Source organism: Stegodyphus dumicola, chromosome 6, assembly GCF_044657685.1.
Source record: "Stegodyphus dumicola isolate Sdum_Otavi_A_Nest chromosome 6, ASM4465768v1".
In the NCBI taxonomy this organism is placed as follows: domain Eukaryota; kingdom Metazoa; phylum Arthropoda; class Arachnida; order Araneae; family Eresidae; genus Stegodyphus; species Stegodyphus dumicola.
This window is the reverse complement of record NC_140773.1, coordinates 5989770-6015907: the sequence shown is the minus strand read 5'-3', so window position 1 is coordinate 6015907 and position 26138 is coordinate 5989770. Positions and strand designations below refer to the sequence as shown.

Here is a 26138-nt window from a genome sequence, read left to right as displayed (position 1 = left end):
TACTAGAGATATTTTGAGTTTTTATGTATTTTTGCCTTGTCGCGAAGTGAGAACTGAATTAATTGAATGAGAAATACTCAATCGTCTGTGAAAAACTGTTTCTTTTTTTGTCTTGTTTGCTTAATTTCTTTTATACATAGTTCTAGCTTTATTATAGTACTTGAATAGAACATGTGGCAACGATTAGATAATTTTTCAAATGATATAAATTTTGTGCATTCAGAGTTATAATATGAACGAAATATAATACTGTTAAGTGAACCTAGCGCCAGAGTGTCGCTATGGTAAACAAATAGAGTGAATTTTAAAGAATGCACTTGTTCTATTGTGGTTTATGCGCTGTCGGCGAAGTAGATATAATTAAATCCAATAAGTTTAAACAAAATGCAAGAAAAAATGCGTGTAATTTAATATTCCGTACAAGGAAGTCATGTGGTGTACACATCAGATTTTTTTATTATTACATTACTTTCTGCACATTCAGAGATTTCAGCTGCCGTAGAAGTAATATTCGGAGGGAATATTTTTTTAAATCTTGAAGACATAATGAAGAAAATTAATTCAAAATACACTGATTCTTTTCTAAATAGTAATTTTCTAATGCTAGTAATTCTAAATAGTAATTTTCTAACTGTGAATTCGTGAATTAGTTTTTTTTTTTTTTTTTTCATTCATATTTAATTATCCTTTCTTATAGCTGAAAGAAAGTTATAAAAGTAAAGTAACTTCGAATACGTTACATGCTCCTGTATGGTGGGTATGTTTCTTTCATCTACATGTCACAAAAACTTCATGAGTTGCACGTGAACTTGCTTGCCAGCGAAAAGGTCTTCTAAAACGCATGGCACTTCTGGGTCAATGCGCTTGTAACCAAGGAACTTCCCTCCCCTTTGAAGATAGGGTTACTCTCTCAGCGCTTCTGTGTGATTGCTGCGATGATGTCTGACATCTGACCAAGGTGACCGTTTCATTTACATCTGCCATCATTGTTACATGCAAACAGAACTTGCCGTCTTCAGATGCACCAGGGTGAGTACCATCGTGCCTCTTTCTTTTCACTCCGGATGCAGAAATTAGTTTCAATTCTTCTTTTAATATAATGTAATATTTATGGCTGATTACGTGCAAGCTTATTAATCTAATTTCTGTGATATACAGTTGATTGGTTAATATTATTCATTAATTTATTTATTTTATTAGTAGCAAGTATTGAGCTTGGAAACATAGTTCTAGGTAGTTCTAGTTCTGAGTGCTAGGTAGTGTCAATAAAATTTAAATATTTTGTCTGATATTTGAATTGAATAAAGTAGTATTTATAAAATCCGATAGTTAAATTACGAATATAAGCAATAATATAACGAGAGATTATCGTAATTTTAAGATATATATTTCTGGTACTTTTGAACTAATGAAGCAGTCAAAAAATATAGTCTTCTGCTATTGGAGAAGCGAAACGGTCTACTAAGTTACACAAATCAGATTAATGTATAAGGTACTTCTCCCTTCTTTCTGCAAGCCTTGGTAGCACATCCGGGAGGTCTAGGTTTAAGTCCCGGCGAGGACATTGATCATTTTAAAGTATAGACTTCTGCTATTGAAGAAGCGAAACGGTCTACTGAGTTACACAAATCAGATTAATGTATAAGGTACTTGTCCCTTCTTTCTGCAAGCCTTCTTTGTTTAACGGTAGCACATCCGGGAGGTCTAGATTTAAGTCCCGGCGAGGACATTGATCATTTTTCATGTCTCCTGATTCACAAATAACCTAATGTCCCTACAGTGGCTCCCGAACTAAAAGGTAGCGGATGATGATTCTTCTCCACCAGGATTTGGCCGATGGGTTCCCTAATACCCAGTCGTCATTTCAAAGGGGTAATATTTTCTCCCTCCTTTCTGTATGCCTTCGTAGTGTACCGCCCACCAGCGGCCGAGCGGTAAAGACGCTGAACACTGGTAGTTCGGTCCGAGGTTTGAATCCCGCGAAAGGGCTGGCTGCATGGGCGTTTCCGTGGTTTTCCCCATGTGTAACGTGTATACGAGCCAGGTTTCTTTAGAAAGTCCTCCACGAAGGCGTCCCTCCCTTTAGGCAGATAGCCCTCGCGTGCTTTGCCATAATTAAATAATCCAATCGTAGTGTAGCGGTAGCATACTCGGCGAGTATTCAAGAGGACTCGGTTTGAGTCCCGGCGAGTTCCTCATTTTTCATATCTCCTGCTTTCAAAAATCTACAAATGTAAATAAACAACCTCTACAAATGTAAATAAACGAAGAATAATTACGCTAATCTTTGGAATATGGTAACAGGTAGTTTCGCGACATTTTGGTAAGGCGATAAGGCGATAAGGTTACTAGTTAGGACTTTAGCAGTGTACACGGATAAAGTCAAGAGTGTGCGCAATGCCATTTTTGTGCAATTCTGGGATTTTTTTTTTAAGTGGAAATAGGTCGACGTGTACATGGATACCGTGTATGTGCAATTCTTAAAAACGCGGCAAGCAGTTTGCGATTCTGCACTTTCTCCCAATTTCGCACCTAATCTTTGTCATGATTAAGCATTTTTGTTCCATAAAAGTTCTAGCATAAGCGTAATTCGGCTAGCAGTTTGTTGGAAAAAAATGTTGAGTTAAAAAAAAAGTGTCTTTACTTCGTGAAAACAAAATGGCGTCCAAACAAAAACTAGCAAGTTGCTGTAGCAGGGTTGGTCGCCAAATTGTCGCCAAAAAGTCGCCAAGTTACCATAATCCAAAGATTAACCAATAATTGTTCAGAAGTGAGTGATATATTCTGTTAATTTCAGTGGGTACCAAATGTTAAATTAAGATGACAATTTTTAAAGTGGCTGTAAAGCTCTTAAAGAAGAACATTTCTCTTTCTTTAAAGAATATAATTTTTTTTTATTATTCTAATTTCACGACTCTCTTTTTCTTTATAACAATGTTATTAGAACGTTAAATTATTAGCAAATTTGTAGGATTTCATTTGAGCAAGGTTAATTTTCAATACAATAAATTCTTTTTGAAATCATTTGTATGCTTGTTCTTTGAAACTTTGATGCAGGAGGCTACTTTTCAAGCATACTTTATAGCTAAATTTTGCATTTAAATTTCTTGGAAAGCTAGCATGCGATTTGGATAATTTTCAAATATAGTAAATTGGGAATATTACTCACATTTTTAACGTTATTAAAATTAGCAGCTACTAATATACCAGATATAAATTTCTATCTATATATATGTAAATTATAAAAGACACTTAATTGGTAATAGACCTTTAAATTTTTAATTTGAATTAAAAGACAAGTTCCGTTAGCTTCTTCACTGGACGTCACTCTTTCTCTGTAGTATTCCGAAATGCCCTCAGCTTTTATCCGATCATTATTTAGAAGTCAAAGAATTTTCGAGTATAAATATTTCAGCTGCCTTGTGCGCACTCTCTTTTGCTGCTTACTTATGCGGGAATAAGCCACATCTGTCGCTTGGCTATATTTCTGCGTTGTTTAAAAAAATGAACTGCGTAGTTTAAAACCGTGGGGTGCAAATTGCCCCCAGTGTGCTGTGCCATGTAATGAGATATATTATGCAATAAGTTAAAAATCGAAAAGTAATAAAAGCCACTCCAACCACAACTGCGATGCAAGTGGGTTTTTTTATCGTCCCATCCAAAAAGTTATCACATATGTATACTTAAAGTCAAATTTTAAAACGAAGACGAAGAAAAAAATAAGTTTTTTTAAATGGCATTGTAAAGACATTTGATTCATTGGAAAAGCCGGAGAGATGAAAAGCAATCCTTCGCCGGGAATCGAACTACTTACCTCTGGAATCCCGGCCCAGCGTGCAGAACAACTACACCAAGAAGACACGGTAGAAAGGCGGGAGAAACACCTTATACACTTCCCTTTTTAAAGAGCGACTGGGGTTTTTAGGGAACCCAATTACCAAATCCTGGGTGGGGAGAAATCATCATCTAGCACCCTTTTAGTTCGGGCGCCACTGTAAAGACATTAAGGTTTTTTTTGGGGGGAAGCAGGCGAGATGAAAAATGAATAATCGCCTTCGCCGGGAATCGAACCACGGAACTCTGGAATACCGGCTCAGCGTGCAGAACCACTACACCACGAAGGAACGTTAGGAAGGCCGGAGAAATACAATACCTTATAGCGCATACTAGGAGAAACACGCAAGTGTAACTGTAATTAAACTTATGACGAAATTTCTGATTGGTTTGGTTATTGTTATTTCAGGTTATCTAATCTCTGACAATATAAGGGTGCTTTTCTGGCTACCTTTAAAATCTGTAGTCTGTATAGCGTTAAATAAAGACCCAAATGACATGTACGTGTTGCCTAAATGTGCTGTTGGCTGACAACTGTCTTTTAAGTGACATGGAATCTACCTAAACCAATCGGCATACAAGGATGGCTCTCAAAATTAATGGCTTTTTGTCGCTTTGCCATTAAATTATACTTTCGCTCTCTGTTTAAACTTAATATAACTTACATTCTGGTCTAACTTACATTCAACTGACGGAAGAAGCAGAAAATAAGGAAAAGAATTAATATAATAATAGCGTGCTCTTAAATAAATCTTACACATTTACTTACTTTCATTTCTGTCTTTTTAATAAATTTATAAGGTATTTCTTCCGCCTTCCTAGCATGCCTTCGTGGTGTAGTGGTCAGCACACTGAGCCGGTATTTCAGAGGTCAGTGGTTCGATTCTCGGCGAAGGCGATTGCTCATTTTTCATCTTGCCTGCTTCCAAAAATCCTAATATCTCTACAAATTTAAATGCCTTTTTTCAGAAAACTTTATAACTTAAATTTGTTTTTATGACATATAGATTTCATATTTCAGTAAAAAATTTTAATAGTAAATAACTTTTTGTCATTTTCCTTTTTATCATTATTCTTATGTGAAAGATTCGAAAATCTTAGTTTCGGATTCTCGCAGCTTTAGCAGTTCTGTTTTAAACAAATCCAATAATTTCTTTGGTTCTCAAATTACTTTTCTAGGGTTAAAAAAAAAAAGGTGAAATATATCTCGTTAACTCTAATCTATTTCTATATTTTGATTGTGCTATACTATTTTGACTTAACATTTGCCTTTTGGTATTATTTTGACCTAACGTTTGGCTTTTGGTTAACTGCTAACATTTCTTAAAAAACTTTTATTCACGTTTCTTTCGTCCGACGATGGAACTCCTTTTCTTCTTTCGTCACTGCCTCAAACTGTGATGACAGACGTGGACTGATCCTAACACTTCTAGTAGTTTCACTAACATTGCCTGAATGCTCTGTTTCCTGTGTTATTCTGTTATACTACGAACTTCTGATTCTGATTCACATTTAGTAATAGGCTGAGTGTTTAAACTTGGTAATAAATATCTCTTTCTAAAAATCTTTCTATCCTTTTGAACCATTTTTATAGTTTTAATTTGAACTGCATTAGACTAACTTTTTTCTAAAACACGATGTTTTTTTTTTTTTTCAAACAATACTGAATTTTAAAATATCAGGCATTATCCACTTCGATTCATAATTTTGTTTTTTACCAATAAATTCACCTAATTTTCTATTATTCAGAATTAAAAATCGCAGTATCAGAACTCAGTATATACTATACTATTCAATAGGAATATAAACTGATATATAACGGAGAGTAAAAATCATTAGCAATATTACATATACAGTATAATGTATAAAAGTATCTCATTACAGCACCTCTCCTTCATTGCAATGCTTCATTACAGTTTAAATTTAACATTTCAACTCTAATTTGTCCATGAAGAAGATTTCGCTTTATTAATACCAGGTTGTTCAATAAGTTCGCGGAACGGAAATGAAGAAACCAATTTTTATTTGTAAAAATGACTTTATTTTTCAACGTAGTTTCCCTCAACTTCAATACACTTATTCCAACGGTCTTCTAATTTATGGATCCCTTGACTGTAGTCGTTTTTCGGCAGCTCTGCAAAATATCCCTCCACAGCAGCTATTACCTCTTCGTTTGAAGAAAATCGTTTTCTACGGAGATATTGTTTGAGGTGTCGGAAGAGCCAGAAGTCGGAGGAAGCGAAATCTGGCGAATAGGCTGGATGTTGCAACAATTTGTACTTTAATTCAGTTATTTTAGCAATGGTTTTTTTGAGCTGTGTGCGCAGGTGCGTTATCTTGGTGGAAAATGATTTTCTTCTTCTGTAATCCGAGTCTTCTTTCACGAATTTTTTCGTCTAATTTATTCAAAAAGTTACAATAATAATCCGAATTAATTGTTTTGCCAGTTTGAAGGTAATCTATAAACAAAATTCCTTTCGCATCCCAAAAAACTGATGCTAACACCTTCTTGGCCGATTTTTGCACACGAACTCGCTTCGGCGCCGAAGAGCCGGGTTCACACCACTCCTTAGCCTCCTGTTTTGATTCAGGATCATGATGGTAGACCCAAGTATCATCCATTGTGATAAATCGACGGATAAAGTCGCTTTTATTCTTCTTAAAACGCTCCAAATGTTGCTGGCAAAGTCGCATCCGAATGTGTTTTTGCTCCATCGTTAGAGAATGCGGCACCCATTTTGCACAGAGTTTTTTGAAACCCAAATTAACACTCAAAATATTGCTCACTGTGCCCAATGAAATGCCTAAAGCCCCTGTTAAATCTCTTTCAGTCAATCGACGGTCTTCCAATACCATATCTTGTATTTTTCCGATGACTTCCGGTGTTGATGCAGTTTTTGGACGTCCCTCTCGCGGATCGTCTTCAAGGCTGGTACGACCACTTTCGAATAAACTAGCCCACTTGCAAACCATTGTTTTTGAAGGAGCAGATTCAACCAACACATTCACCATTTCGATATGAATTTCCATTGCCTTTAAACCTTTCTTTACAAAGAATTTGATAACTGCACATTGCTCAATTTTATCCATACCTGAAAAAATTCACAACACGTTAGATATAAAGGGCGGTTAAAAAATGAATAAATTAACAAATCGAAATGAAACTTTTGACGTGTTCCTAAGAAAGAACAAATATGAAAATGGCGTCGAAGTTTTAGGTCTAATATTGACGAATAGATGGCGCTCCGCGAATTTATTGAACAACCTCGTAGTTGCAGTCCAGACAGACTGAAAATGCAGGCAAATTTAAACTGATTTTCTTATGCAGATGACACTATTGCTCTCATTTACTGCGTTTTCATTTTCAAGTTTGAGTCCTTCATATTGAACGGCACTTTTCAAACCGTTTTATAAGCGATTCAAAAGCATAAAATGGACCGTTTTGTGAATTTCTTTTTACAACTGGAGACACGACATTTTTCACATCCTGATGTTAAAAGAACCCTTTTCTGTATTACGAAATCACATGCTACCTGGTCTAGGCTATCTTCTGGTTATTTTCAATATGCTACCTGGTCTAGCGTATATGCTGGGTATTTTCAATATTCTACCTGGTCTAGGGTATATGCTCGGTATTTATGCAGATCGATTTCAGGCTGTGCCACTAGTTTCATAGTAGCAGTATGAAGCTGGCATTGTCTCGCAGTAAAAAGCTGCTACTGTTTGAGCAAACGCAGTTACAGTAAGACCCCGCTTAACGCGGGGGATACGTTCCATCGAAGTAGAGCGTAATGCGAAACAGCGCTAAGCGAGGCTATCTTAACATGTAAATGATGGGGTTAGGGGAAGACGGATAAAAAATGGTTAGGCATTAAATTTAATAATGTTTTTTTAATAAAAATAAAATCAAACATTTATTTCTTACAAAAATAAAAACAATATAAACGCATATACTTTTAAAAACAAATAAAATTCTCAGTCAGATCATTCAGTCTATTCTGGGTTTCCAATTTTCTGCCTTTTTGTTAAGAAGGCATTATGATAGCTTGGCTTAATGGCATATTGCGTTCAATTTCGTCGTCAATCCATATAGACAGTCGTTTTTCCATTTCCTCTATAATGTTATTTCTAGAACGGGTAATTCTAGTTGCAGAGCTCGACGTAGTTGCAGTTGCCGATGACTGTATTTTTTCTTTATTCTTAAGATTCGTCCTTATTGTTGAAGTTGCCAAATTCAATGCAGCACTAATTTGAGATGGACGTTCAACAGAATCTGATCTTCTAATCACTTGCATTTGAGTTTCCAGTGAAATGCTTTTTCTGGTTGCTTTCTTTTCTTGTGTTTTACTCGTATTATCACCCATGATAAAAACTAAAGATCATAATATTTGTCACTGTATTATTAATCGTTATAGTATTATATATCAAATTTACAATAATGTCAACAAATGTTGTTTCAAATGATAAAAAGCAAGAAACACAACTACACTGTTTCGGATATGTTATTTGGAAACCTAGCGCTGCGCACAATTTCGGAGAATCCCCGGGTTGAAATAAAAGAGCGCTAAACCGAAACAGCGCTAAACGAAACAGCGTTAAGCGGGGTCTTACTGTACTTTCTCATGGCTTCCCGAAAGTAGTTGTTACAACGTTTAGACGGTATTTACTTTTCTGCGTCTGTCCATGGATGTGCTTGTTGGCATACTTAACCGCGATGGCTAGAACTTTCTTTGTCGATCGCGTATTATATGCGGACTCGCGTATTATATATGGAATCCTGACACGTTTTTTACACATCATCACCATAGGTATTCCGTAGCATTTCAAGTGTTTCGTTAACGTCCTAGACTGGGAGAGGGTGATATCTATGAGGCTATTAATGATTCCAGAAGAATTACCTTGAGAAAAATGAAAGCAAGTATAATTGAGAAATGGGCTCGGGAATGGAATGGTTCAAATAAAAATAAGGGTTACTTGAGGATTTTGACCATAAAAAGAAAAAAAGGATCTATTTAATAATATAGATACTATTCAAGTTATCACGGATCATGGTAGATTCCCGGCCTATTTAAAACGTTTTAATCTCCAGAGCAATGATCAATGCTTGGCTTGTGGGAAGTACAGAAATGCTGCTCATTTTATGGAAGAATGTAAACTGACCGACAGTGTGAGTACGAGATTTGGAAAAATAAATGAACAAAATGTAATTGAAAAAAGAAAATTCTTGAATAGCTATGCAACAGAAATTATGAGGATTGTGAATGAAAACAAGACTATCATAGGAATAGAACTTTAAATATTTTAATCTTTTATTTATTTAGTTAATTATTTCATTATTATTTTGTTGTTGTTGTTTGTCTGCGTCGGGTGTGCTGCGTTAACCATGAGGCCGATTATTGTCGGCCAGGAGGGTAGCAGCATACTCGTAAACTAAACTAAACTAAACTAAACTAAACGTCTTAGACTCTCCGTGACAAAACATTCGAGGTACTTCTATAAAGTATTTCTCCCACTTCCCTAGCGTGCCTTCGTGGTATAACGGTAACACGCTGGGCCTGTATTCCAGAGGTCCGTGGTTCGATTCCCGGAGAAGGCGGTTGCATAATTTTCATCTTTTCTGCTTCCAATTAACCTAATGACTCTACAACTGGCGCCCGAACTAAAAGGGTTGTGGATGATGATTCTCCGCACCCAGGATTTGGCAACTAAGTCCCCTAAAAACCCTAGTCGCTCTTTAAAAAGGGGAGTATATAAGGTATTTCTCCCACTTCCCTAGCGTGCCTTCGTGGTGTAACGGTAGCACGCTGGGCCGGTATTCCAGAGGTCCGTGGTTCGATTCCCGGCGAAGACGGTTGCATATTTTTCATCTTTTCTGCTTCCAATTAACCTAATGACTCTACACTTCTACTCTCTGTGATGAAATAATGAAAGCCATGGCTGTTCAACTGCAATTATAGTTATATATAACCTTCTCAAAACTCAGTGCAGAATTTCTGGGAAATGCTTAATTTTGGGAAAGAGGCATTTAAGCAATCTCAAAATTCAAAACATCAGCCGTTTTGAGTAAATGAATTTTCACCAATATTTACACAACAGCTGAAGAATACCTCAAAACATCTATATTCAGAGTAATATTTATCTTTAAAGCCGGAATACATATAAGTGATGTGTATCTATATTCCGCAAATTATTTCTGCAGAAAGTTTTCGCAGAGACTGCTAATTAGTAAGAAAACGAATGCATTTGTCATAAAAATTTATATCTCATCACTTTTACCTGAACTTCTGTGTTAATTGGGGTTTTAACGAGGAAAAAACAAAACTTATCCACAAATAAATTTATTTTGGTGTTTAACGTTTTCTAAGAGTGGTGCAAAAATCCAAGTTTTAGGTATTTTCTGGAGTTAGAGAAAGTTAGTTTCTGTGCTTTAGAAGATTATATCAGTATTTTGCATTTACGTAAACATTTTCATGTGGTTTGTTATTAATACCTTCCTACAAATTTAAATGCTGCAGAACTGTAATCATATTGTAATCATTATTACATTTTGAATTTTCACAGGCAGGCCAATACAATGAAGAACGCCATAATTTTCGCCTTCGCCATATTAGTGAGTGTGTGTTTTGGTTTCCCGAAGTTATCTCGTGAGTATACAGATTCTATTTTTTTAATGGTAGAAACATAACTTTAAAATGCCTTTGTAAAATTTTTATCCCAATCGGAATTTAGTTGTGGTTTCTTCTTAAATCTGCAAGGAACAAATCCTATGAATTATCTAAAATCTGTTCTCTGTTCATATAAACTCAGCGTTAATTCGCCGATGTAGCATTATCTTTAAGTTTTCATGAAGAGTTTGACCATTAAATGCGGGTTACGAGTAAGCTATTGCAAAGGCCTACTGAACCAGGCATGAAAGCTTTATTTATAGTATAATCAAGTTGGATTTTACAAATAATGCGCATTATTTTTTGATGGTTATTATACGGGTTAAATGGCGACAACAGGCAACAGACATTTTTATTAATAAATTAACTGACTGTTTATTAGTAAATGCGCTACTTAAAATTCTTCTTCCCATTTTTATTATACTATATTGTTCAAAAGAAGTTAAAGGAAGTTGAAGTGTTTCGGTCTATCCATTTTTGTAGGGGATGGAAGATCGGAATCTGAAAATTTCAAGTAAACAATTTAAATAAATTTAAGCTAAACAACTTTAAATAAATTTCACATAGACAAACCTTATACTTTGAAGAAGGAATTTCTATTAAGTTATTTAAGAAATTAGAAAAGTATCTAAAATTGAGCAACAACAATAGAATGGAACACCAAGGAATTTTGTAATTTTCTCTTTGTACAGAGGCTGTTCGCACATTTTTTGGACGATTTCGGTAAGCGGTAATAAAAAACCGTTTGCTGAAAAAGAACTACTTGCAATTGTACTATGTTTTTAAAAGTCAAAATTATCGTCTGTGGTTTGAAAGTTTTGTTTTTATTCAAAATGGCGAATTTAACAAAGCAGTGGTTAAGGCTACATTTACGCTCTTTCCGAAGAGAAATATGCATACTCCGTTATCGAAAAACGATATGAAAGTCATGGTTTTGTGATATCTAAAGCGTCGATAGGTAATATCATCAACAAGAAAGGAAAAAAAACATCAAATTAGAGCCTCAAGGTGGAACAAAAATTCCAAAAAAGTATCCAAGGAAAAAACGGACATCTTCGACTATTGCAAAGGTACGTTGTTTAATGTTAAAAGAAAATCCCCCTAGTCAAAGGACAGTTGCAAAATCATCAAAATGCTCGGTGTCCACTGTAAACAAAATGATAAACGTTGATTTAAATCTTAAAAAAGCGAAAAAAGGCAATGTGCATCGTCTTCTTCCAAAGCATATCGCTCAACGCAGGACACGCTGCAGAATTTCTATATGAGAAACACTTATCCAAAGAAAAATGGAAAACAATTGTCACAATAGATGAAGCATAAGTGTATTTAAATGATTGTAACAAAAAAAGAGCCATTTATTATCATAAAAGAGGAGGAAAAAATTTAAGTACATGGTTCAAAGAATCGATAGAAAGGTTTTCTAAGGGATTCATGATTGTTGCTGGTTTTTCTTATAATGGCAAGTTAAAAATAAAGAGAGTGCAAAAAAATGTCCAGATTAACTCCAAATACTATCAGGAACATATTTTATCGCCAATTTTTTTGAATGAAATACCATCGCTTTACCCACAGTGCCATCCATCTGTGAGACTCCATCAGGACAAAGCTAGCAGTCACACATCAAAATCGACTGTAAATTTCCTAAACGAAATGGAACAAAAAACTCGTATCAAGGCACCCTTCACCGATTTCCCTACTAAATCTCCCGATGTGTCACCTATGGAGTTTTGTGCTTTCGGACTTTTAAAAACTGCATTATCCAAACGTTGCCCCAAAACCCTAAGAGGACTCTGGAAAGCTGTTCGGGAGGAATGGGATAGAATACCTCTTCTGCCACTTCAAATGGCATTATTATCCTGGAAATTGGGGTGTCGAAAGATAGTTCAGAATAAGGAATGTCAAATAGAACATTTAAAACACAAGAATTTTATGTAATTTAGTTTTGTGAATACAATATACATCGTCTAAAAAATGTGTGAACAGCCTCTGTATAATCTAAAAATACGAATTATGGTCTCTGAATGCGGATGTTTCAGTTTCACTGTCCGATGCCAGTTGCCTTTGTTTGACGTAAATTGTGTAGTTCCTATAAACATACACATACTGTGTTTGAGATGCAATTGATTACTCGGGTAATTATTGAATACCACCAAGAGGGGAAAAAATTTATGTATTTGAGAAACTCTGAGGAAAGTTAAAATTTTAGCAGAGCTTGATATACAAAATAGCAATGACCGTTTTTTCGATACCAAATAGACTGAAGAATTCAGTTAAATCACAGGTTTAGCCATTTTTAAAATGCAAACGAACTCATATAACAACTTTGTACTCATTAGTGCGTTGACCTATGACCAACACGTTTCCAGTTCTGCGGAAAAGTTTCAGCTAATGCTAATCTTTTAGCACAATAGAAATTTTCATAATTTTTTTCGAATACACTGCGTTAAAGGATAACAGTTTATTTAGAAACTTTTAGTATCAGTGCCCAAAACTCAATGATGGATATTGTGAGTACTTCCAGCTTTCCGAGAATACGTAGCTATTAACCTTCCAGCACGCGCGCTTGGCAATTTTACACGAACGCGCTTCGTATTTTATACGACATCCGTTATTTTACTGTTTTGGGCACGATAAACGACATAAATTAGGGAATATTGATAATAAATTTGTTAAGAAATAAAATATTAATCTTATTATTGCAAATACAAATGATATCACATTCAAATATAAGTAAATTATTTTTAAGTTCTTATGTTAGTGAGATGGAAATGCAATGATGTATTTTATTATAGAAAATTTTAAATTTATTATTTAATAGTTATATTTTAAAATCGAAGCTAATTTTAATGTTCATCAAAGACAAGCATAGACAATAAAAAAGGAAAACATCTTGGTAGGAAAAAAAGAAAGTTTAGCATTACTTACTTCTGCAAGGAAATTTACTTCTTACTTTCTACAAAAATTACAAAAATGCACTTTAAACTAACTTTAATGTTTTTATTTATTTCTAAAAAAGAAAAAAAAAGGAGGGGGGAATGGAAATCGCTATTTTTCTCCGATCAAAAGGTTTCCTTGTCTTCCTTTTCTTCATCAGATAATTCTTGAAGAATCCGAGCAAAATCAGCTGGTTGCATATATTTTTTTGCAATGAAAACCGATATAAAATTTACAGAGCCAAATGTATTCAAATTAAAATAATACACGGCAATTAATAACACAAAATTACAAAATATTTGAGAAAAAATATTTTCAGTTTTAAAACACGACCACGCGTGTGTCGTAACTTTTATGAAAAAGCTGTCACGTAGCACAAAAGCCCAGTTAAAAAAAAAATTCAAATGACTTCCTGTTGGCCCATTCCATGAAGTGCGGAAGGGTAGAAAACAGGAATAGAAATGACCTTCAGACGTCTCAGTTTCGATATGCGAAAAATGTGCATTAAAACTGAATTTGTCGTAAATTTTGCGCATACGCGCGTGCTTGAAGGTTAAAAACCCAGTTTATCATTACCTCATTATCTTAACATACTTATATCTTCACTTGTAATTCTTCGTCTTTTATGATCAACTTTTGATGTAGATTTTATAGCTACCAGGCTAACTTTGAGTTTAAAACTTCCTTTCTGTTTTCATCTCCGTCTTTGGTGTCCTTCAGGAAAAGCGAGTTAAGTAAAATTAGACATAAAATGTAGCCGGAATAATTTCTTTGTCTCTCTCTGACTGACACATCCGTCATCCAGGGAAAGGTTAAACACGTTATTTCTAAGAAAGTTTCAAATTTTATCATCTGTTACGGAGAAATTATAGTAGTTCTTGGAAGCTAAAGAAATTATTTCAACGTGATTAATGGCTAAGGTTATATGATTAAGCACTATGTTATAGCAGTATCCCTTTAAGTGGAAGACGAAGTCAAATTGTAAATTCTGTATATTTTGTTTGATTTTTCTTTGTTCTGAGTGACTTAAAACATTTCATCTGTCTACCCATTGGACAGAAAAAAGTCCTGATGTTTCTGTATTAGTTGCATTTGTCCTGATGTTTCTGAGTTAGTTGCATTTGGACGTCTCTTCTCTAAATATAATAAAAGAAAGAGTCTGTCTGTGTGTGTCTTTCGTTCGCGTAAGCTAATAGACAAACGGCTACAAAATTTGGTACATAGGTGCATCTAGACAAGAGTCAGTGCACCTCGAAGCGATTTTTTCGAAATTCGAATTTGAATTTTTTTTATTTAATGTTTTGGGACGAAATCGCGTCATTTTGAGACATAATGGGCTATAGGAAAGCGAGATTTTACTCTACACACTCCATTTTCACATCGTCATGAAACGTATGCACTTAGCTATTTTACGAACTTAAAATAAATTTCGTGTTTCAATAAATCGATTCAATACGAATTTATTTATCAAAGGGAGCTTAACACCTTTTCAACGAGATATTTTCCAAAAAATTTATTTTTTAAAATGTATAGCTTACTTTTCTTTGATTTTTGGACACGTTAAACTTTCATCCTCGGGATTGCTTTTACAAAAAGAATTTTGGAAAAATGATAATATTTTGTATTTAAAAAAAAAAAAAAAAAATTAAATAAAGCTTCTGAGTACACTTCTCACATCTCACATCTTTAAAAATGTGATTTTGGCAACAATTTTCCTTTCTTATTGTTGTTGATAGATTTTTGATGAAATCGCATCATTTTGAATAGTTTCATTCTTTTAGAAATATGGGTTTGGCAACAATTTTTCATCGTATTTCTTATGTCACTGTTTTTAAGAGATTGGCATATTTCATTGTCTTTATATATATATATATAATACTTCTTTTTTTTTTTTTTTTTTTTTTTTTTTTTTTGATAAAGTTGTTCTGCAGAGTAAAATTCTGTTCGTAATTTTTTGTTTTTTGAGTTTCTTTCATGTTATTTTTTGCTTATTTCACTGTTTGTAAGATATTAAAAAGTTTTGCATGGTTTTTTTTTCTTCAACGGAAGGTTGGTTAATATTTTATTAGGATAATTAATATTTGTATTAAGGGATATAGCTTATTTCATTGTAATTTTTTTTCTCTTGAAAATATAAAATAAAATATCATTAATTATACTTTGCTTTTCAGAATTTTTTGTTTTTTGCATTCTTTTATGTTTTTTATTGCTCATTTCACTGTCTTTAAGATATTGAAAAGTTTTGAGTGATTTTTTTAGGAAACAAAGTTCTTAACCTCCTTTATACCATTTGAGTTCTTAAGATTTCGCAAAGGGAAGTTGGTTAATTTATTTATTAGGATAATTAATATTTGTATTAAGCGATATTGCTTATTTCATTGTAATTTTGTTATACGTAATAACTTTTTTTTTTATGAAGTTGTTCTGCAGAGTAAAATTCTACGCAGTTTTTAAATTTAACGTTTTGTGTTCCTTTCAGCCATTTTTCCGGTACATTTAAAAGCCAGACGAAGGTTGGCAGCGAAGCTGCTAGTAGTTAATAAATTTTAGTTCTTGCTTCAAATTTTTAGTCTGTTTTCTATGTACTTAATATGTTCATCTCCAAAGGATACTCGCTGTCAGACTTCATAAAGAGTAGCTTTAGGAATTAAGCGTATAAGGTACTTTCTCTCTTTTTACCGAGTGCCTACATGTTGTTATTAGAAGCACGTCCATCTAAGAGTCTATAGGTAAAAACTTCGAAACCCGATGAGGGCATAGCACATTTTCCCTGCATCAAATCAAAATGCCTCAATGACTCTATAACTGGCTTTCGAACTGAAAGATGGTGGACAGTAGTTCAAGGCCACCATGATTTGATGAATGCCCCCCTTCCCACTAGCCCTTTGGAGGAGAAAGAGAGGCACTTTCTCTCTATGTATCATGGACCTTCTTGGCGAAATTGGAAGCACGTCCGGCCAGCATCTAGGAGACCAGGATTTCGAATTGAGGCGATAGCATAGCATACTTTTTCTGCGTGGAACTGAAATGTCTAAACCTGTCCATAAGCTAGGTTACAAGCTGATATCGTAAATCTGCTTGATGTAAATCTAAACGTTTTGTGACATCAACTTGTAATCTAGCTACCTACTAAAGCTAATCATCAGTAAAAATGCAATTTTTTTAATAGATATAATATTCAAACAAAAACTTTTTATGGACCAATAATAATGAGGCGATTGCGATTACCGTATTGGATGGCATATAAGACGCACCCTTATTGAGAAGGCCACACACAAGGAAAAAAAGTTTCAATAGTCCTGTACCACAATCACTTAAAATGTGGTTTCTTTTAGTTCTCACGTTTCGTAAAAGCCAAATAAACAATCATTGAATGCAATTACCAAACATTTTTATTAAGGAAAATTAACAAACGGCAAGCTATTTTGAACATGATATGTAAATTTTAGTAATGAATAAATGAATGAACGTCAAGCAATGAAACGTAATACAAAATGAAACAGAAACAACAAAAAACACAGATTCAAGGAAAACGTTGCCTATCATGAAATTAGACTTTAATCACTTTCAAAACCATAAAAATGCTTTTTATGGTGCATCATCATCATGAAATGCATCATAAAATGCATCATCATCGAAAATGAGAATATCGTCATCACTACTGTTTCCGTCATCGCTAGTATCACCTCCTTCGAATAATGCGTGGTCTTCTGTTCCGTCAAGAGCATTACTGATTCCGCATGACTTAATCTCTTGTTTCCTGTAGTCATATTTTCCAGAGTATTTTTTTTTTTTTTTAAACGAATAGTTTTAAGCACCGATACCGGCATGTTTATACACAGTAGCACCGATACCGACACGTGTGTCGGCTGAGACAAAGAAAGCCTATATAAAGAAGGAAAGGCTCCATAGACGTAATGTGACCGTCGAACCTGTTCGAACTTCGACATCAGCTTCGAGCTTTGGCGCTTTTTGGAGACAGATATTTCACGTATGATGTTGGGAGGCCCCAACTTGTCAGCAACAGTAGTAGTGACTGCTATGAACTGGAAATTACACAGACTATTAAGAAGGGTTTAACTCCCTTTTTATTTCACTTTAGAAATCACAGTTGCGTTCACTTGACGCTCACAAACTACGCCGACCCGGCGGTTGAACAAAATAGACAAAAATGCAACTAAAAATAAATGACAGGATGAATAAATAACGAAGTCACTACCTACGAATCTCTATAATCGTAACTAACTTAACCGCGTTCTAAGATACAGCTGAGATTCAGCAGACTTTCTGATTAAGAATTTGAAAGATTCAACGAACTGTCGAAATAGGCACACAGGCCGAAACGCGCGCAGGAAAGACAGCTTAAAATAAATGTTAGTTAAAATAAATATAAACCCTACACACGCATGCGCAAAATAATTATGGCAGATGTAGAAAATGTTATGCGTTTCTAGACCTTTATCCGGGCTAAAAATAGCATTCAGTATTGAAAGTTAACCTGCGTCCTTCACGTATAAGACGCAGGTAACTTTTTTGAGACCAAATTTAGGAAAAAAAGTGCGTTTTATATGCTTTCAAGTACGGTATGTACCTCCACGGAGAAATAAAGCAATCTCGCGACTTCTTAAACTAACACAGTAGTGTAATTTTATTTTCCTTTGTATTTATTATTTGAAATACCGTTTGTGTAGATTCCTCGTTAAGCTACCCAGAGGTGGCAGCTGTTTTCACACTTAAGAAGCTTGCTTCTATTATTTACGTTTCAGCTCATTATAGCATTCTCTAATGATGTGTTCGATCTTTTGTAATCCGGGTCTTTTGCTCGCACTAATTCTTCTTCTCTTCTTGGATGTCCCTCATGATAACTCAGGTCAAGTCATGTGAAGTAGTTCTGCAGCTCTACAAGATAAGCGAGTGAGAGCGTGACGTGCTCAGCTGAGTTACAGTCAGATAAGGGCTCAATATTCATCAGATATTGTACCGTTAATATTAGCAGGTATTCTTATTGGAAAGTATGTTTCTTTTAAAGAAGTAATATTATGATAGTTAATTCAGAAGTCAAACAACAAAAATCAGCGTTATATTTTCAATTTTTCACAGGACTAGTTTCGATGGTTTAACCGAACCATCATCCTTAGCTGCAAAAACGCAAATTTTGCGTTTTTGCAAGTAAGAACATTACACATTGAAGAAATCGCAAGAGAGCTTAGTGCAGTCATCTCGTTTGGTTAGGAGAAAATCCGAGTTGAATTATATGTGTTCCGTAGTGTTATTCATTGGCCAATAGCTGATGTCATCATTCGCAAACCAAGCACTAGATTTTTACCAAGTAAGCAGCTTCGTTATTAAATCTAAGGATGTTCGAATCATAGCAGTGAATTTCTGTAATTTTTCCTGCATACTTATAAGAAAGTTACTGAAAAATGTACTGTTTACCTCTAAGAGCGATCCATCAACAGCTGAGAACATTGTGTGGAACAATAAAATCCGTAAATATTTAAACGACTAAATTTTTCTAATTTTTTAAAGCAACTAAGAATAAATGAGCTAAATCTGTACTTTATGCATGAGGAAGAGGCTTTAAAAAATATAGTTTAATGTTTTGCTAAGTTCTATATGCTACTCTGATTTATGTAATTTACTGTTTTTCTCTAAAACTTTCATTTGCCATCTCAAAACTTTATTTTTTTAATTATTATTATTATTTTTTTTTTTTTTTACTCAAACGTAAACCTACTGAATAGGTGTCAGATTGAAATTGTGTGACTATTAGAATTTAATTTAAACCTATTTTTAGTGTGCAGAATAAGTGAATTCTGAACTCCGTGTCAGGAATCAATTACGATATCGATTTTATTTGTATCCCGGATATTTCTCAAACTTAGCATCACCTACGATATTTGTTTTCGCGCTAACATCATATCTGTTGTTTGTCCTGGATACGTTTTTCCGTAGAAGATTGGATTGGATTGGATTGGATTGGATTGGATTATTTAATTATAGCAAAACACACGAGGGCTATCTGCCTAAAGGGAGGGACGCCTTCGTGGAGGACTTTCTAAGGGAAACTGGCTCGCATACACGTTACACATGGGGAAAACCACGAAATCGCCCATGCAGCCAGCCCGTTCGCGGGATTCGAACCTCGGACCGAGCTACCAGTGTTCAGCGTCTTTTTACCGCTCGGCCGCTGGTGAGCTCTTTTTCCGTAGAAGACTATAATAATGTGTTCTAAAAGTATCATGAATAATTAATTTGATTAAAATATGCACATGCAAGAAATCGCTTGCAAAGGTTTTTCCGAAGGTTTCGCGATTTCCAGCCACATCTGACCAACAACGTTTGTTGTTGGTCAAATTTCATTTCCATTGACCGTTTGCAAATGAATGCATTTTTAATAAATCAATAGATTTTATTTGGTGATTTCCTATTAATTTTTGTATTTGCGATAGAAATTCTATTAGAAAATCGTTTAAAAGGTGGTAAAAAAGCCTTATCAAAAACAAGAGCTTTCGAAAGAATAGAATAGAAACATAGAATGTACCGTGTTTTAGCGAAGAATCCATTTCAACTAATAAACAATACGCCGACCACGTCAAATATTTTTTGCGCAGTATAGTATTTTAGTGTTTTACTACTTCTGATGGAAGTACGAGTAATTCATAGAAAATGCTTTGAGCGGTGGAGATAATAACTGGTGGATTTTGCGCCATGTAAAATGTAAATGTAATGTTAAAAATAGAGCCATGTACAATGTAAAATGTAAATGTTAAAAATAGAGTATGTATTTGTATGTTAAAAATAGAGTATGTATGTACGCCATGTAAAATGTAAATGTTAAAAATAGAGTGCTTACAATGCTGTTGTTGTTCAATAAATGCGGCTCCCCTATTGCCATATTCACCTGATATGGCACCAAAACATATCTTAAGGACTGGAGAAAAATTGCGGTCGAAGGGCTTTGACAGAAATCGTTGCGGTGGAAGAGGATTGCTTTGAAGAGGATATAACAAACCCTGACCAATAAATTAAAATTCTGTGTTTCCGGAAATCATTACTAATACTTTTGTTTTACCTCGGTAATATTTTGTTTCATTCGCCTTTTGAAAACTGATGCTTTAACCAATGAAATATACACATTATACGGTTTGAACTGGTTAAATTACGGATGAAGTTAGACAGTATTCAGATAGCTTGGGGTTTAGCTTCAACCCGATGTTTTAGAACAGTGCCTACCGAGGCCGTCTTTGTGTTGGCTGGGCTGCCTCCTCTCTCAATTTTACACGAATTTTATTATGAGAAATTTTTATTGAGAACTGGAAGAATGGAATTGAAAATGTATGAATATTATTTAATTACAAAGAATGTTTTTGAAAAATTTAATATTCATTTAATACATTCTTCCAATAGATTTGTTTTTGTTTTTGATAAATGTAATCCAACTGTTGATGTGTTTTATATTCATACAGATGGTTCTGGGGTCGGAGGGAGCGTAGGTGCTGCATTTGTTGTTTTTTACTATGGAACTGAGGTGGATTATAGAATGTTTAAGTTGAATATATATAATTCAGTTTTCCAGGCAGAAAGTGAAGCGTTCAAACAAGCCTTATTATGGATTAAAAATACCTTGGTTATACCCACGTCGAACTGAAAGCTGAATGGAAGTGAATTGCAAAATAAATAAATAAATAAATAAATGTACATAAATTTTGTACCTCAATAGGACTTTATATTGCCTTTAAACGCAAGTTTGGAATTGAACGTTTCAAAAGGAATTTAAAAATAGAGTTCGACGCGTAGGCAAATAAAATGATGTATTTCAGAATTACCTGAAATGTAAAATGTAAATGTGCAAAATGTAAAATTAGAAATGTAAAATTCTAATGTTACCTAGAATGATGTCACCTAGAATGTTACCTAGAAATGTTACCTAGAATGTAAAATGTAAATTTGCAGAAACTACTAGAATGTAAATGTGCAGAAACTTATATTAGCGGAATGAGGAATAATACCTTGGGAAAAAATATTAGCAGAATGAGAAATATATTAGCAGAATATATTTCTCATTATTTATTTCTCATATCCCTAAATATATTAGCAGAATGAGAAATAATACCTTGGGAAAAATGCAGAGGAACCTAATTTTGAAATAACTGTCATAGCAAAAAAGCTTTCTGAAATAATTCTGAGAAATTTTCTCTCGAATAAATAAAAGCAATCATTCTTTCCTTCCGTTTACGACCTGTGTCAAAAATCGTTGGAAATACTGTTTCACCTACTTGAAATAATTAGAAACAATGATTATTAGTATTTGGTTGCATTTAATGACATCATTGCAAATTTCTCTTTCTTTCTACCTAGAAATATACCACTATTCTGAGTGACATGGTGGTTAGCGGTATCGACTGCTTGCCCGCTAGATGGGGAGAGAAATTTAGAAAGAAAATATTGTGACATCAAAAAACCTTCCACGGCTTTTGCTACGCTTTCTTTGCCATTTTCCGACTGTGGAATTTTATTAACAGATATAGTATGCGTAGATATGTAATTAACGAATAATTTTGTGATAAAACTCCCCAGTTAGCTTTCGAGCATTTACATTAATTACGGGAAGTAAAAGAGGCTAAACAGATTTATGGAAAGTGTTTGATGCTTCATATGCTACTGTGTGGAATCATTGTCATGCAATAAGAATAATAAAAGGTTAGACATAACCATATGCCACGAGTTAGTACAGCATTACATTTTCTCCAGAGCAAAATGGATCTGTTCTTAAATGCCAAAGCCTGACGAAAACTTGTTGACTAAAGGTTATAAATTTATTGGCTGTACTACTAAAACTTGTTGACTTAAAGGTTTACTGTGAGCTCAATGGAAAGGCAAGGATTCTATGATACTTCGATACGTTTTCCAACCTAGCACACGCCTGAAGACTAGAATGCTTGCCATTTAAATGACTGCAGCTAATTTCAATCTCTGCTGCCTTTTTGAAGCCTGGCAAACTATCCCTGCAAACACACGCAGGAATTAATTAGAAGCTGTCTGTGAGAGACTAAAATTTGAATAGTTAGCATTTAATAGTTGACAGTTAACGGGAGATAAAGACATAATCATTCTACCCAGCAGTTAGGTTCTATTGTCTTAAGTCTCCGCATATCTAGCATTAGGCGATACATCAAATAACATTGTAAGATTTCGTTGCCGTTGCGGCTTGGGACATAATTACACAATTTAAATAATTATTACACTAGTTCAGATAAACAAACTACTTTACAGCGGATTATACACTTAGAATAGAACACATTACAAACACAATATTTTACAAACTTCACAGAATTTTACAAATGTATATTGTGGACCATCCAAGTAAGTACAAAGAGTTAAAATATCTAGAAACAAACTAAGTGTGTATTAAATTCTTCATCTAAGCACTGTTCCTATTAATAAAAAAATTATAAAACGAGGCAGAGGTCAGCTTCGAGTATTTCAAGCTTGTCGATAATCTGGGCGATCCTTGCCACCAGATCACGTTGTTTTAGACTTTCAGAAGGTTTGTGTTTTGTTACTGGGGATTTTAAGGTGGTGTTTTCTGATAAGTTACCAGATGGTAAGATAATGGTCTGGGATACCAATTTTTTTTTTACAGACCCAGAGGTCGGTATGCTGTTCTGTATCCATTAAAATATGCTACGGTTATCTTCTGCTTATATGATGTACACTCGTGTCCATAAATTAAGGATAATGCAAAATCAGGCAAAGGAAGAGTTAGAAGAAAAGAAATTTGACTTATTTGTAAAGCTTATTTATTAAACAAAAGGTAAAGAGCCAAAAAAGATGATATATGTTTGATATTATTAAAAAAATTAGCGATTTTTTCTCCCTGGAGCAAATTACAAAAAAAAACCTATTTACAAAAAAACAGTATTACATGGTTGGTATGATTGTTAATACATTGTATGTCTCCCAGACGACGTAATACAGTCCGTACAATGCCTAGGCATGCTGAGTATCAAATTATCGGTCTGATCTTGGGGGATATTACACCACTCAAAACGCAATGCTCTCCGAAGTTCCGGTAGACATGTAGGAGGAGGTTGACGAGCTGCAACTCGTCGGTCAAGCATGTCCCACACGTGCTCTACTGGATTCAAGTCTGGTGAGAATGCTGGCCATTCCATACGGGTGATATCCTCCGATTGAAGACATTCGCTTACGATGTTTGCACGGTGAGGACGGGCGTTGTCATCCATAAACACAAATTGTGCGCCCATGGCGCCACGAAAGAAACGTACATGTTGTTCCAGAATGACGTCCCGATAGATTTGTCTTGTCGTGGTTCCAATTTGAACATGCAGGTCAGTTCTGGAACCCAGAATAATTCCACCCCAAACGAGTACTTCTGCACCACCGTAACGGTGTCGTTCAATGATGTTTTCTTGGTGGTAACGGGTACCTGGAAGCTCTCCATATGAAAGTCCGGCAAGAATCAGACTGCAAGCTAAACCTGGACTCGTCGGAAAACATCCCACAAGCCCACTGTGGCGGTGTCCACGATGCATACTCTCTACTCCAGGCTAACCGCAGGGAACAGTGAGTTGCAGTAAGTGGAACGCATCTGACAGGTCTGCGAGCATATAGACCAATCTGCCCTAAGCGTGCGTACACGGTCTGCCTTGAAATTGTCGTACCAGTGGCTGAAGAGAGCTCACGAGACAGGTCTGAGGCTGTGCCCCGCCTGTTTCTTTTGGTAGTAACTGCCAAATACCGGTCCTCATTCGACGTTGTAACTCTGGAGCGACCTGTGCTGTAACGTCTACTCACATTAGCATCATCTTGGAATCATTGCCAAAGCCTGGAGATGACACCCTAGGCAATTCCAAGTTCGTCTGATACGTCCAGTTTTGTAAGCCCACATTCCAAACGGCCGATAATTCTACCACGTAAAAAATCATCCAAATGCGTTCTTTGTGTCATAACTATTCGGTTATTGCACTGAAATGCTTATAAAGCGCCTGCGAACAATTCTACTTCTTTACCTGTATTCCTTATATATCACTCTCGTCATTGTGACGTACCATCGGTGTCATCTGGTTACTTCCTGAAATTTGCATATGATTCTTGAAGATGTGTGTAGTGATTTTACAGGTGATATATTTATTTTAGAGTTCGATTTCTGCGTGATTCCGAATTATCCTTAATTTATGGACATGAGTGTAGTAGGATGCGCAGCGGCCTTGTTCCCATTCATCCCAATTTGTTTGCCATTTGATTTGTGCCATGAGTTTCAGTTGTTTCTTCAAGTAGGAAGGTGGCCGAAATGCTGTTTTGGATAACGAATACTTTCTGATGTTGCCTATTTTTTCTATATTTTCCATATTGTGTATCAATTAATTAAGTTTAATTAGTTTTTTAATTGTTTTTGCTTTAATTTTGGTATGCGTATTTCCTGTTAGAATGTTAACCCCTTTCACTATTTAATTTTGATTTAATTATTATGTGTTGATTATTAAATTTATATATATATATGTATGGATGTGTGTGTAAGTGTGTGTGTGTGTGTGTGTGTCGAATATTTCGAAAGTTGATGTCGCAATGATATGAAAAACAGGGTTTACAGAGTGGGGAAAAAATATAGCTCGGTGCATTAAAAGAAGACATTTGTGGCCGATTTATATTTTCTTTATTAAGAAGCACATTCTTAACGCAGATTACACCTCGTTATAGGAGTAATCTGAGGGTTAGTTCTTAATGACGTTTGTGCCTTTTATACATCTTTATAATAATTAATTTCTATGAAGGAATGGGCAACAGACAGCAAGCGAGTTGACAGCGCTAGAGAGTGAAAATGTGACGTCCCCAAGGTGAAAGCTTAGGTCAGGATAAGTTAATTTCGGCTCAGCGTTATTTTGATTGCTTAATAATGAGTTTCAGTTCCCAAATCAGAAGTCATACTAACTTATTTCAAGATATGACTGAGACATATGAAAGACCTTGAAAAAGATTTCAAAAGAATAAAACCAAATGAAGTAAAACCATGTTATAAGAGCTGTCGTTTTTGAACTTGCGTAAAAGCAGCGAATTTGTGTATTATGCAATTTACTGTTATACTGATATTTGAGCTTACTCTAAATTAAACCAAATATTCATTTTTCTCATTCATCAGTTTTTGTCTTAATAAAGAAAGCAGTCCTTTCTGCTAGTGAAAGGATGTCTGCGTTGTAATAGAATTTTCTCAATTTCGAATTTAATATATTTTTTAAGGTCCAAGGCTTTATGGAACTGCAATTCCTCAAAGAGATTTGGATCCCAGAAACCATGCCACCAGAAGGAAGATTCTTATGATCCATAATTTCTTTCGCACTAGAGTGAATCCTCCAGCTGCGGATATGCTTGAAGTGGTAAGAGGTAGTATATAACTGAAATGAAATGTTTAATTTTAGTTTCTTTGTTACTTAATTTTGTGTAATTATAAGAAAAAGTATGATATGGACACTGGATGACTTCCTTGTACGGCCTATTAAATTATCCACATATTTTGCTACATTCTACTTAAACTTATATCCTCGAATTATTCAAACTTGATGAACCGATTAAGGCAAACATCAGAAGTTGCAAATTTCGAAAATAAATATCCCGATGACTTTTTGTCCTTCGAAAGTCAAATTTCTTTCATTTTTAATTTTCATAACAAGTCTTAAAACATTC

General features: G+C 34.8%; 1 protein-coding gene across 2 annotated transcripts in view; it reads left to right on the top strand.

Annotated features, from left to right (window-relative positions):
• The first annotated feature begins 746 nt into the window (after positions 1 to 746).
• The window catches only part of LOC118189015 (cysteine-rich secretory protein 2-like), an 80198-nt gene continuing 54806 nt past the window's right edge, over positions 747 to 26138 (top strand). Inside the window, exons 1-3 of one of the 2 annotated variants that reach the window (XM_085818016.1) lie at positions 747 to 1029; positions 10396 to 10478; positions 25695 to 25831. In XM_085818016.1, coding sequence (XP_085674142.1) covers positions 10409 to 10478; positions 25695 to 25831 — 207 coding nt within the window. In that variant the 5' untranslated portion in view covers positions 747 to 1029; positions 10396 to 10408. The remainder of the gene's footprint in view (positions 1030 to 10395; positions 10479 to 25694; positions 25832 to 26138) is intronic. The other variant, XM_035359548.2, reaches the window with a different exon arrangement.